Source organism: Chlamydotis macqueenii, chromosome 3, assembly GCF_036417535.1.
Source record: "Chlamydotis macqueenii isolate bChlMac1 chromosome 3, bChlMac1.mat, whole genome shotgun sequence".
Taxonomy (NCBI): domain Eukaryota; kingdom Metazoa; phylum Chordata; class Aves; order Otidiformes; family Otididae; genus Chlamydotis; species Chlamydotis macqueenii.
This window is the reverse complement of record NC_141558.1, coordinates 96,282,253-96,295,590: the sequence shown is the minus strand read 5'-3', so window position 1 is coordinate 96,295,590 and position 13,338 is coordinate 96,282,253. Positions and strand designations below refer to the sequence as shown.

The following is a 13,338-nucleotide window of genomic DNA, read 5'->3' as shown; positions in this document are numbered from 1 at the left end:
ATGTCTTCATCACCATCAGGATGGTGACCACACAGCACCTCTTTGGAGCTGATCAGGAAGAGCTTAAACAAGCCCTGAGGTCGCATCCAATGCGAAGGGTGAACATGGCCAAAACCCAATCCTCTGGGACAGCCCCTTGCCTTGCGGGGACCTCTGAAGGAGCTCCTCCAAGGACAGGGGAAGGGCAAGGGGAGGCCAGCGGGGCAGGTAACACTGTCCCTCTGCAGCCAGGGAGCAGCTAAAAAGGGAGTCCGGAAGCTTGCCTACGCAAATCAGATTTATTGGTGTCGCTCCAGTGCTTCGTGGACTGTTATCCATCAAAAGCAGCACTGAAATTGGCACTCTTCACAGAAAAGGAAGGGATCCACCCCAAAACACTAAATGTCAGGAAGTTTTTGTGACACAGGATGAAGAAACACATGCTGCCACTGCAGTTCAAAATGTTCCTGCTCGGCCGATAACCGGGAGGCAGAGTGGCTGGGCAGGGATGCCAGTCAGCACTGCCAGTCCGCACCTCCCACCAGTGCCAGGACGGCACAAAACCCACAGGACCCTTGCAGTGATCCCTCCCAGAGGGTCAGCCGGAGGCCAAATGACTAACCACCCAACACGCACCGCCAGTCCCGGAAAGTCTTGCTACCTGGAAACCCTCGTCGTCAAGAAGCGGATTTCAGGAAATAACTGTGGAGAAGAGGAGAGGAGTGGAAGTCAGACCTCCACCTTCACAAGTTAATTTTAACACGGTCAAACAAAGAGGTCCAGGTGAAGGAAGAGCCACAGTAACCCAAAGAAGCAGAACTGGTGAGGTGACATAACCCTCTGGATTATAAAAATATTAGTAGGGGCTATAAAGTAGTCAGTGCAGGTGTGGGCACAGGTTATTTCTCTCTCCAAAGAAAAGCAGAGGGCTTACAGGAAGAGAAGGGCTCTCACAATTCGAAAGTAACCATCAAAACAACCATTAAAAAGCAAAGCTAGAAATCCTTGCTTCGTGCTGTTTATCATCATGTGTTTCCTCCAGGAAAGCCAGAAGGTGGAGCTTAGATATCCAAGCAGAAATTTTGAACTAATTAGAGTCCCTGGAACTCCAAGCCAAAGCCCCAGCAGGGCCCACTCAGCCCCCTTCTTCCCAGGTGCAGGGAAGCCAATGCCCAGTGCCGTTACTGCACAAAGTGTTTGGTTGCCCAGAGATGATAAAGACAGCAGGGTACTTTCTGCAAGGGAAAAAATGCCTGTAATTTCTGAAGGGGGCACTGTCCTAACTGTATTCTCATAGGGAAAATGGATTGAGCCCTATTCAATCACTGCCACGTAATGTTAGTGGTTTTTTTGGTTTTTTTTTGTTACAGTCCAAAGGGGTCTGAAAATGTGATGGAACAAGTGGTGCTTGTGCTGGTTTGGCTTCACTGCAATGCATGGAGTAGGATCTGCGAAGGCATGAGTCAGCGTGCAGGAGCTGATTTATTTCCTAATTTTGGGGAAGCGAAAGAAAGGTGATGTTCAGTATCACCTTCCCCTGCTCCCATTGAGTATCCTCATTTTTGAGCTTTCTAACTATCAGCTGAGTGTCTTAAAAGAGAAAATTATTTGTTCCTAGTGCTTAGTAGCAGCTGAATTGAGACAAAAAAAATAAAGTTGTAAATAGTCTGGACAAAATTAAATGCCTCATTCCATTATGCAGTTGTTGCCTAATATCTGTAAGTCCTCTTACTACTGGACAGTTGGAGAATATGACACTCATAAAAAAGGGTTGGAAAAAACCTGGATTTCTGGTGGAAAAAAAAACCAAAACAACTAAGGGACTCTGGTTGAAAAAAAAAAGTTGTTCTCCTTCAGCTCATAAAGGAGAAAAAAAGAAGGAAAGAAACCCCAAAATTGCAGAAGGGAGAAGGGGAAAGTCCAGTTTGCTTTCTTGCTCCTGCAATCCACCACCTGCCTGGTTCCCAGCTGCTGGCCAGCTGCCCCCAGTCCGGCAGCGCGGGAACAGGAGGAGTTGTTTCCCGCTGCAAGGAAGCGACCCGGTGAACCAATAACCCCTTTCATCTCTGTTTACTCATCTTCTGTTTGTTTTCAAATGGTTGCCAAAAAAAAAAAAAAACAAAAAAACAAACCGGCATGAGGCATCTCTGGGGTGGGGGAATAAGTGTTTTGTAGTGGAAAAGGGTAAAAGAAAATGCATACTTGGCATTTTTGCAGGGAACAGTGAATGCCCTCGTTCCCAGAGGCAGCAGCTGAGATCTCCCTGAAAATTGGAGGCTCCCCAGGGTTTCCCAGGGAAGCTACAGCTCTCTGCCAAGGATGACACCTTGTGACCTCATGATGAGCCACCAGACAGGGTACCCTGGGATGGGAGCAGCCAGAGGCTGGGGACCACCGGTACAAGCAGTGGCAGGTTGGAGAGTGGAGAAGGGGACCCCAAGGCAGGGGCACGGCTGGGCACTGTGCAGGGCAGGGTGGGTTCTCACCCCTGCCCCAGTGCTGCATGGAGATGGGAGCTAACAAGCAGGGATGCTTCTTGCGGTGTTTGCTCAGTCAAAGATGATAGCAGGAAGAAAGATCTAACACAGCGGGAAGCCTTCATGAACTTTTCCTGCCTTCTCCATGAGTTTATTTTATAGGGGGCTTCCACTTGATGCAATGTTTTGGGTTTTAGCATGTACTCTGCTATACCAAATTTCTACAAAACTGGCTCCTGAGTGGCAGAAAGACAAGCAAATTTAGGCGAAGTGTGTATAAAAATAACTGCAGAGTTGTCACCTCGTTTTCAGTGCACCTATGCCAACCAAGCGAGACAGCCATATGGACGCTAACATGCACTTCGGACATTTCTGCAGGAGCTGTCAGCGTTTCTTCTTTCCCAGCAAGGAGGCTTCAGGAGGGTTCAGCCTTTTGGGGAGCTCAGTGATCCAAACTGGAGCCCTGCAATTGGTGCTCAAAGCCCATGGCTTGCTCCAGAGGCTGCTGGAAGGCAGAGAAAGAGTTACCTCCGGAGCAGCAGCGCCGAGTGACGAAGTGGATAAGCAGGCGCTCCATTCATCTGCTGCACAACACTGCCCGGCCTTGGGCCAGTGGCAGAGGAAAAGGTGTCCCCACTGCCGGGACCAAAGGGCAAGCAAGGAGGGTGACTCAAGGAGTCCTGCTGGCCTACATGGGACCCAGAGGAGGGCAAGTGGCGAGGTCTGCCCGCTGCAACGCATGTGCTGGGGGAAGTGAATCCATACGTTGCCCAGGAGAACCTTCTGTTTTAACAGGAGAACAAAGTTTTCTTGGTTTTGGGGTTTTTCACTTGCCTCATTACCTCTGGGAGCACAGACTTGAAGGCTCAGTTTATCCTGGGCTGGACTGCCGTATCTGAATAAACAGGAGTCCACTTTGGGAAAAGTTGTTGGTTTTCTTTCATTATTTTTCAAAAGCTCCAGCTGGAGCTACCTAAATGCAAACGCTTGGGGAGGAGAAACATGAAATGCTGAGGGTTGAGCCTAATTATTGGACACCTCCCGCCCGTAGCCCTGTCGTGGCGAAGCACGTGCTGAAGCGGTAGGAGTCAGGGCTACAAACGCCTCTATTTACGATGAGCTCAGCTACTCCTGGTGCCATCAATTTCTGCACGGTCCAACGTTTTCTCCTCCCACCTGAGGAGAGGCTGCATCCGCACGGGGACTGCAGCTATGCCGTTAACACCCCGTGGCCCTGCACACCACATGGGGTGTCCCACACCACTTTGTGGGCAAATTAAGCCACGGGGAGCGGGTGCAACAGGCAGGGCGGGTGCCAGCCTGTAGGCCAGCCGTCACCCCGGGGAGTGCGAGCGGCCGGCTGGGTGTCCCCGGAGCGGCCGCCTCGCCAGCAGGACAGATGAGCAGGGCTTGGCCCAGGTGCAGAAGGAAAGGATCCAGGGGCTCTGTTGACATAACAAGCCACTAGGGAGCACTCTCAAATGTATTTATACCCTTTAGCCTAAGTGCTAGTTCATAAAAACACGCGGTTGCCATGGCCTGGTTTACAGCGCATCTAAAAAGAGCTCCCAAACATACCAGGTTTTCTGAGGCCACCGCAAAGGCGGTCAACGCCTCCCTTGTGTGGCGCCTTTCCCAACCCACGGGACGCGGGCGCAAGGCAGCACCCACCGGCTCCACGCATCCCCTCCTGCCCCGCGCTGCTGCTTGTTTACAAATAAGTGTCAGAAACAGTATTAAAAAAAAAAGTTAAAAGAAAAAATATTTCACTTCGGCAACTATAGCTTTTTTGAGTTTTTTTTTTTTTTATATACAAAAAAGCACAGGAAATATTTAAAGCTCCTAGTTTCCTTCTATTTAGTGCCAGAAGTAAAAAAAAAAAAAAAAAAAAAAGTAAAATATGTAAAGTAGCAACAGGTTAGTTCAGCAGCTATCAACAAAAGCACTCTGCGGGTGATCTGCCAGGAAAAATTATCTTTGAAAAAAATCTGATGGAAGTAGGATTGGGGGGGGGAGGGAAAAAAAGGACACATTCTCATTAAAACACTTTTAATACTACACAGATTACAGTATCACCTTTTAAAAAGTTTAAAAAGGAATATTAACAGTAGCACTGTTGTAGATGAAGCACTTCAAAGTAATAAAAAAAAAAAAAAAGAAAAAAGCTTGTAGCCCAGGAAGTAGTAAACTGGTACAAAGGGAAAATCCACCAGAGTATTATTGTAACTTAGAAAAGCAACAAAAAGGAAAAAAAGCAGCATTGAGTGTGAGAAAAATGAGCTGTGTATGAACACCCTCTGATTTTAACTTTTTTCCTTTTTTTTTCTTTTGGTTTCCTTGCTCAGTTCTGAAGTTTTACGGTGCAGATCAGAGTTGGCCAGGGCACGACGCCTGAACGTCAGCTGAGCAAGCGCAGCCACTGCGAGCCATTTCTTTTCCAGCTACATTATTCCCAGGCCACCGCCTGGCATCACCGGCCGGGTAGTTTCCATCCTCTCCAGGAGTCACAGAGCTGGGGGAGCGGGGCAGCCAGCGGGGAGGAGGAGGAAGATGCGCTTCCTTACGGGCCTCTCTGCCTGGTCACACCAAGGTCCCTCAGCCCCAAAACAAGGGTATGCTTTGTCAGGAGCAGGTCTCACCCTCAGCAGGCTCAGAGCTGGACAACCTGATAACACAAAAGGGGGGGCCTTTTTAGGGAGGCTTCAGGGGTCTGGTTTTGCTTCTTTTTTTTTTTTAAGAGTAGGGATACCACTTTAATCAAAAAGATGAGCTTCTTCCCACATAGGGGTATTATGCCAAGCAACTCTGAAGAACTTGTTACCATCTATCAGCTCAAAATCCATTTTTTTTAATAAAGTGCCTAGATACACATTTACACAGATCATAGTGGTTCCAAAGAATCCTTTACAGGTTGGTTTGTTTTTTTTTATATATAGGTATATATATAAGTATATATATATATAATGTGCGTTTTCTTCAAATTGGCTAAATGTGTTTACATAAGACACCAATCTTGACTATAGGTATAAGGTTTTAAAGCGTAATATTGACCAAATGAATTTGTTTATCATGCAAGTCTTATCTAATATTACATTAACCTGTAATATGGAACACAATGTAGTGGGTGTGCTCATTAAACACTTCATAAAAAATTACTGTGCATGTGCAGTTCTGATCTTCAAATACTAATAATGACCATTTCTTTAAGGAAAAAAAAAAAAAAAAAAAAGAAAAACGTCTTCCAAAGAAGACCTATTCTGCATTAAATTGCAGTCTGAACATTATCACAATAAGAACGGTTTACCAAAAAGCACCCAGAATTCTTCAAATTATAGTCAGCTGAATAGATTTTTCCTCCTCCTCCTCCTCTTCCGATACTGAAAGTGTTTATTAGCCCGTCCCTGGGAAGGGACGACCTCGCCACCCTTTTGCTCAGAAAAAAACCACTTATAACTGAGTTATAAACACCTCAACAGAAGGGCTCGTACAGCTGCAGCATTGCCAACAAACTATAAACAGCACAAAAACATCACTATAAGACTCGAACTATTTCTAGTAACCAATGATTTATTGATTTTAGAAGTCTGCTTGGTGATGCAGAAGCGTGATCAAAAGAAGTGGCTTTACAAAAAGAGTTCTCCAAAGTAGCTTAAAAGGCAGGGCCAGGGCCATTATGTGCAGCCCTAATTGCTTTCATTTCAACCAGTTTATATTTTCATTTTCAAAGAATAGCAGTAGGTTTGTTTCAAGCACACGTAATAAGGAAATTACAGGTTTCCTCCACCCACATTTGGGCTGTCACCGATGTGCCCGCGGGCAATCTGGCAGAGAGCCTCAGTCACCGCTGTCACTGTACCACACCGTACCTGCCACTACTTGGAAATACCGGGTCAGCGACAGTAACAATAGCAACAGCACTAGAGGTGGCCAATAAGGAAACTCAAAAGTCCACCTGCACTATCTGAAAATTAAAAGTAAAATTTGTAAAAAAAAAAAAAAAAAAGACCATAATGTCTCTCTCCCACCTCCCCAGCTTTGTCCAAAGAGCCAAAAGCCCCAGAAGTGACGCTGAAGACCTTCAGAGATGGCAGTGCTACGCTGGCACCTTCGCCAACCATGTAATTAAGTTCGTTATCAAAATTCCACGTTATGGTATGTAATTGGTGAATAAGTGCAGTTTTGTAATCTTACAACTGATCACGTGAACTGCGGTCAACTTTGCCTTAAAAAAAAAAAAAAAACAAAAACCACCAAACCAAAAACAAACAAACCCAGAAATCCCTAACTCAACAGCGCCGCTGGGACACCTCTCCACATCCTACTTGGGAGGCAACTTCCCTTGAGAAACACAGAGGAATTTGGGACAGGATCTGGCGGATCTGCCATTGCAACCCGAGCTGCGCGTTTCTGGGAGAAAGCCCTCCTGCTCCCTAAGCTCGCCTGGCCGGTGGGATGGCAAAGAGCATCCCCGCCTTGGCCTAGCCACTCTTCTCCCCAACCGCCTCAGACCAAGCCAGCATGCGACCAGCTCTACAGGACAGGGGCCAGGAATAAGGAATCACAGACAGTAAGGCAATCTTTACAATGTCAGAAAGTGTATTTGGCATTAAAAAAAAAAGGAAAGGGAAAAAAAAAAAAGAAACAAGTGCATACAAATACAGCTAGAAGCATTTCTCGTTTGCCAAGTGCTCTCTAAAAAAAGCAGCGCAAGTCACAGCCTACATCGAACAGTAACTGTCACCAGGGAAGCACAACAAATAGTTGCTATTAACAAAAGGGAAAAAAGGAAAAAAAAAACACAAACAAAAACCAAAACACAGAAAAAAAAGGAGAAGAATTAGAAGAAATGCCTTTATAATAAGTACATACCTTTTGTCTTCAAAAAATATAGAAACACAATGTATTCAAAAAAATCAAAATTATACAGCCATGTTTATGAAGTCTACATTTCCCTTGTCTTGGAGAGATATATATATATTTATATATATATTTATAGATATATACAGAGCGGGAGCAGTTCGAGTTCGAGGTGGCGTCGGGCGGCGGAGGGCGAGCGGGCGAGTCACGAGTCCCTCTCCTTTTTCACTTTCACGTCTCCGGCCAGGATGGTGGCAATCTCCCCTTGCATGAAGGCCCAGGGGACGTTGGAGCCGACCAGGGGACACTTCTCCCCGCTGGGGCAGTACACCTCCCCGCTGGCTCCCTGCTGCTTGATGCTCTGCCGGGAGCAGGGGAAGCAGAACTTGTGGGAGGGGACGGAGGGGCACTGCACGAAGTGGGTGTCCTCCAGGCGCTCGTGGCAGAGGGTACAACACAAAGGGACGCTGGCGGCGAGGGACGAGTCCGGCAGGCTGGCGGGGTGGACGGGCTCCATCCCGCCCGTCGCGTTGGCCCCCGGGGCCGGCACGTCCCTGCCGGGGCCCAGCCTTCTTTGGTTCATGGCGGAGGGCGAGGGCGGGCTGCTGCTGTTCCTCCGCGTGGTGGAGTGGACCTGGGTGGCGTCTTTGGAGGCGTGGTTGCCCCCGGCATTGTCCGCCACTAAAATGAGGGCGGCCATGGGGGACTGGCCGTTCTGGGCCGCCTCGGGCGGCGTGGTCCGGTTGGAGTGGGGCGAGGCGGTGGGCGGCGGGGGCGACATGAAGGGGGTGGCCGTCAGCGGCAGCTTCATCCCTTCCGACGAGGTGGGCAGCCAGGGCTGCGCCTCCCCGTTGATCTTCGGGGGTCCCGCCTCGCCCTCCGGCTCGGGGGAAGGCTTCCTCTTCCGGGCGGCTCGGGCCCCTGCAGCGGCAGAGGTTGGGGGGGGGGGGGAACAGGAGGAGGGTAAGAAGGCAGCGCAGTCGCAACGCTCCGTCAAGCACGGGGCGCACCGCCGTGCAACCGCAGAAACGGGCGGCCGCGGCCACCTCCCCGGCCACCCACGCTGTCGAGCCGCCCAGCAGCCCCGACCCCGCACCCCGGGAAAGGGTCACCCCCCCCTCCCCCGGCCCTGCCCGACGCCCCCCCTCCCAGCCCGCCGGTCCCCGCCGCCTCACCTGGCTTGGCCACCGCGCCGTTGGTCTCGTAACCCAGTAGCCTGCCGCCCGCCATGCCGGGCTCCTTCTTGAACTTGCTGTCGAAGGGGGGCACGGCGTGGCCGCCGTGCTGGTGCAGGGCCAGCAGCGTGTCCCTCACCGTCTTGGGCTTGGCCAGCCATTCCTGCTCGCTGCTCGCCCGTCCCTTGCCCTCGGCGCTCAGCTCCGCCGCCGACGCCGGCAGGCTCTCGGCCGAGCCCCGCTTCTCCTTGCCGCCGCCGTCGTGCTCCCCCGCCGCGCCGCCGCCCGAGGAAGAAGAAGAAGAGGAGACGGAGCCAGGGCGCTTGTGCCCCAGCTCGCCGGGCTGCCCCGCCGCCTGCACCGCCGCCGCCGCCGGCTGCTGCTGGGGGACCGGCACGGCCATCGGGGCGGGCGCGGCGGAGATGGCGGCCAGCGAGGCCGCGGCGGCTGCGGCGGCGCGGCTGCCCAGGCCGCCGATGGCGGCGGGGAGCCCGGCGCCGTTCACCAACGGCACCAGAGTTGGGGGCACGGCGTGCGTCCGCCGCGGGTTTGGGCTCTGCCGGTTGAGCTCGGGCGGGTCCTCGGGCTTGGGGAAGCCGTTGGGCACCAGGATGCCGTTGACCTGCCGGCCGCCGCCGTACTCGGCGCCCAGGCGGGGCGGCGGCCGTTCGGCCGCCAGCGAGTAGCGCTCCAGGGGCTGCGGCGGGGCCCGCGCCGCCGCCTCCGCTGCCGCGGGGTGGGCGAGCTGCTGCTGCTGCTGGGCCAGCAGCTCCTTGGCGGAGAGCGGCGGCTGCTTGGCGTGGGGCGGCGGCGGCGGGGCCCGGCCCTCGGGGAAGCAGCCGTGGGCCCGCTTCAGCTGCCGCGCCGTGTCGATGACGAACTCCACGCGGTCGGCGCCCTCGTAGTTCACGCAGCCCCGGCAGACGGGCTCGGTGAAGTCCCAGATCATGGCCCAGGGCATGCGGGGCAGGTCGCACAGGTAGCACGACTGCCTGCGGGAAGCAGCCGCCACCGCCGCCGACGACATGTCCCGGCCCCGGGGCAGCGGCGAGCGCCCCCCGCTTCGGCTCCGGCTTCGGCCGCCGCCGCCTCCTCCTCCTCCGCCCCTCGCCACCGGAGTCCCGACGGGGAGGCTCGGGCGCCGCGGCCGCAGCGGGACCGTCCGCCGGGCCCCCTCCCCCTCGCCTTCCTCTTCCGTGCGCTGAAGCGGGGCGCGGCGGGCGCCCCGACAGGCAGTGCCGCTGCGGGGGACGCCGCTCCCCTCGCCGTCTCCGCCGGTGGCGCTCACAGGGCGGCGGGGACGCGCATCTCCACGGCGCGGCTGGCGCAGGGCTGCGGCCGCTGCCGCCCGCACGGCTCCCCCGCTCGCTGGCTACTACGGGGCGGCGCGGGGCGGCGGGGGCCGGCGCGGCGGGGCGGGGACTGCCGCGGGGGCCGGGGCCGGGGCTGGCGGCGGCGCCGTGCCGTGCCGGGCTCCAGCCGCCACCGCCGCCTCTGCGCGCCGCCGCCTCGATTCTTCGACAGTGCCGGCCGCGCCTGCGCGGTGGGCGCCCCCGCCCCGTCGCCGCCGCTGCGATCGCGGTCCCGGCCCCTGCTCGCGCCCCCGCCACCGGCACCGGGGGTTCCTCCTGACGGCGGCTGGGGGCCGCCGCGCCCCCGCCCCGTCTCGCCTGCGGGGAGGACTGTGGGAGCGGAGAGGGGGCAAGGCGAGGGGCGGGGGTGCGCCGCAGCTCCGTCCTTCTTTCCTTTCTGTTTTTATTTATTTTTATTGTTATTATTATTATTCTCGGGTTTATGACTGTTTCCTGCGCCGCCGAGGGCCTTGGCCGAAACCTGCCACCCGCGGGCGCAGCGATGCGCGGGGGGCCTCCCGCAGTGCAGGGCTCGGTGCCCCCCCTCCCCCGGCTCGGCTGGTGACCTTGGGCACGGGGCGGCGGCCCGGGCGCGACCCACGACTCCGGACTCCCCCCTCGCCCACCCGCGGGCCCGGCGCCCTCCCGCGCCGTTGCCCGGCTTTGTTCTCCCCGCCGGGGCAAGGAGGCACCATTATAAATAATACAACGATTACCCATTTCTTTTTTTTTTTTCTTTTTAACTGTTGTCATTGTGCACAGGAAATAGGACGTTCTAGATTTCCTGTCATTTTCAACCACAAACCCGCGGTTCTCTAATGCAGATGAGCAAGATTCACACAGACTAAGCAAGCGCCGTCACCTCCTCAAAAAAAAAAAAAAGAAGAAAAAGAAAAAGAAAAACATGCAGACATGTTTCCCCGTCCCCCCTCCACGCAGCGAATCGCTCATCCGCCTGCATCCATACCAAAACACAGGGCGCGGGTTGGGTGGGAAGGAAAAGAGGGTGTTTGCTCTTCCCGTTTGCCACGGGAGGTGAAGCAACCCCTCACCGGGCGCACCCCGGCACCCACGGCCGCCGGCACGCGTGTGCCTGGACAGGGTAAACACGGAGACTACTCCCCCCCCTCGACAGTCGCGCTCGGGCCGCCCTTCCCACGGCGTTATGTAGGTTACGGGGGGGGGGGGGAATGCGGGGGCCGACTGGGGCCGGGGAAGCTCTGACGTCCGCAGCCGCCGGCGGGAGCTGCCTCCCAGCGGCTGGCGGGGCCGGGGCGCTGCGGGGCCGGGACCGCTGCCGCCGTCGGGCCAGCCCCGCCCGAAGCACCGCCTCCCCGTGGCTGCTGCTCGGCTCGGCCCGGCCCGGGGGCAGGGGCTGTCCGCCGCTCCCCCCACCCGGGGAGCACCGCCCGCCTGGGTCGGGGGCCTGGGGGAGGGCGGGGGACACCTTCCCTCGCCCTACCCCGCCCTCCTCTTCCTCGTCCCGGCGCCGGCTTCTAGCGCCGGCCTCCGTGCCAACTTGGGTGACTTTGCAACTGAACGCCCGCCTGGGCGTCCAGGAGGCGCCGGGCTGTACACAAGCAAAACAGAAACCCGGCCCCCGACCCAGCCCCGCACCTCGGGGCGGGGGCCACGGGAGGTACCCCCACAGCCCTCACGGCCCCTACACGCTTTGCAGCAGCCAGCTGGGGCAGGGGCGGCAAAGGGAAGGGGACAGGAGCGTTCGCGGCGCGGCCCCGACGTGCTCCCGGAGAGCCAAGGGTTAACGCGGGCTCGCTTTTCCCGAGCAGCCCTCCTTTCACATTGCATCAAAGTCCTCTAAAGCTGCTTCTCTTCCCCCCCCCTACCCCCCCTCGGCTGGAAAGGCGCTTTATCCGTGCATGCTAAGTAAACAGATCTTTGTTTTCGTCTTCCACCCACTGCCCTCTTTTCTCCCGCCCGGAGCTGGAGCCCGGCCAAGCCGGCTGCAGCGATTTACTGCCTCCAGACACACTCACACTCACACTCACACACTCACACACACACACAGACGGGGGAAGAAGCCGGGTTTCTCGGGTGAGGCAATGCGCCTGCAATTGGCAGGGACAAGGCAGGAATTGTAATTGCACTTCATCATGTGATGGCTTATGAAAGAGGAAGTTTGGATGTTTTAGTCACGTACTCCTTTGCCCTCTTGCTTTAGCCTCCAGGTTCTCCGAAGGAAAAAAAAAAAAAACAAACCAACATATATTTATATACGCTGGTGGAAAGCCAAGAAACAGTGTGTTTGCACATTTCAGATCATGAGCAGAGCTGGAGTGCTGGCTGAGCGAGGCTGCAGGGGAAGAAGAAAGCAAAGCTTTCAGCTGCGGCAGGCTTTTAACTGCGGGACAGAAAATGTGATCTGTATTTATTTTCCTTTTTTTTTTTTTATTCCTAATGAAAACTAGCTGCTTGGAAAAGTCGAGATGAGCGGTCTTCTGGTTTTGCCGCGTTTGCTGCCTTTGAATTCATTCTGGTGGAATGGGCAAAAAAAAAAAAAACATGTTACTGAGCTCAATGTCAAAAAACTGATTAAAAAAGTAGTGGCAGTGCTACATAGGAAATGTGGTTTATGTATCAAATCACAAAAAAAAAAAAGTCCTCAAAGCTGCTGAGCTGCAGACTGTTAAAACAGTAACTGCACAGGAATCGAACTGATAATGTGTTTGTTTCTTGTTCCGTTTTTTTTTTTTTTTTTTTTTGTGAAACAGAAACCATCTTGTTGTGCCCGCTCACTGCATAAACGCCCCTTCCTATGACATGCTGGCACTATTGATAGGAGCAGCCAGTGCTGAAGGGCATCTGGTGGGGCATGAGTGGTCTAGGAGCACCGTGGTGGGTGTCATGGATGGGGGCCCAGTATGGTGCGGGAGGCCTTCGTCTTGTCCTGCTTGCGCCCAGTGTCATGGCTGAGGGAAGGAAGGGAGAGGAGAGGTCAGAGCGGGCCAGCTCTCTAAGATGAAGTCTGTCTGACACTCCATCAGTGCCTTGGTGAGCCCCACAAGGGCCGCCCCACATCCTTCCCCCCCTGCAGATACATACTGTGTCCTCCATGGGTCTTGTTTCTATCCTTCTGTCGGGGCAGAGGTCCTGCAGGGTAGCAGCAAAATGGCCAGAGGCAAGATGGGAAGGGTGATTATGCTGGAGGGTGCTACCATCTCTCCTTCTTTCATCCGTAATGAATTATGGAGGCTTCTCTCCCAGAACTGAGAGGGGAAAGGCTGCGAATAGTCCTCTGGAAGTTCTGGATTTGGTCAGATGCAGGTGAGCCCACCTAAGCAGTGCTGTCGTGGCTGAAAGCAAGAGCTGCCAGCTCAACCTGCAGAAAGCTGACAGCAGATTACAGCCTCTGCCAGTGCACAGCCAGGCGTTCGGTCACTAGGTATTTGTTATGATGTTTGTCGGGCCTCTGCTGAGAGGAGGGTTCAGGTAGGAACAGCAGGGCTTTGCCTCCGCTCCAAGGCGCCTCCTGATTTT

At 54.8% G+C, this 13,338-nt stretch overlaps 2 protein-coding genes across 5 annotated transcripts; both read right to left on the bottom strand.

Moving 5' to 3' along the window:
- Positions 1-535: 535 nt before the first annotated feature.
- Positions 536-10,639, bottom strand: IRF2BP2 (interferon regulatory factor 2 binding protein 2). Of its 4 annotated transcripts, none has more exons than XR_015258156.1 (3): positions 8,489-10,639; positions 7,326-8,234; positions 536-681 (listed from the first exon to the last, which is right to left on the bottom strand). XR_015258156.1 is itself a non-coding variant. In XM_086744971.1 (2 exons), exons 1-2 carry the CDS (start codon positions 9,513-9,515, stop codon positions 7,519-7,521), a joined length of 1,743 nt encoding a protein of 580 aa, XP_086601097.1. In that variant the 5' UTR covers positions 9,516-9,646; the 3' UTR covers positions 7,381-7,518. The 4 variants fall into 4 exon arrangements, 1 of the variants encoding a protein (XP_086601097.1); XR_015258154.1 differs by lacking the exon at positions 536-681 and adding an exon at positions 4,553-5,121 and having other exon boundaries at positions 6,482-8,234; XR_015258155.1 differs by lacking the exon at positions 536-681 and adding an exon at positions 4,573-5,121.
- A 45-nt stretch (positions 10,640-10,684) lies between these two features.
- Positions 10,685-11,649, bottom strand: LOC147601365 (uncharacterized). Its single transcript, XM_086744619.1, is given in 5 exon segments — positions 10,685-10,827; positions 10,830-10,968; positions 10,970-11,432; positions 11,434-11,525; positions 11,527-11,649. Coding segments are annotated over 5 exon segments (960 nt in total).
- Between the last annotated feature and the right edge of the window lie 1,689 nt (positions 11,650-13,338).

Bases quoted from the DNA above. Each gene is read 5' to 3' on its own strand.
- IRF2BP2 (XM_086744971.1), bottom strand. From the start codon at position 9,515: ATGTCGTCGGCGGCGGTGGCGGCTGCTTCCCGCAGGCAGTCGTGCTAC. The intron at 8,235-8,488 runs GTGAGGCGGCGG...CTGCCGCTGCAG, and splicing joins CGGCGCGGTGGCCAAGCCAG to GGGCCCGAGCCGCCCGGAAG.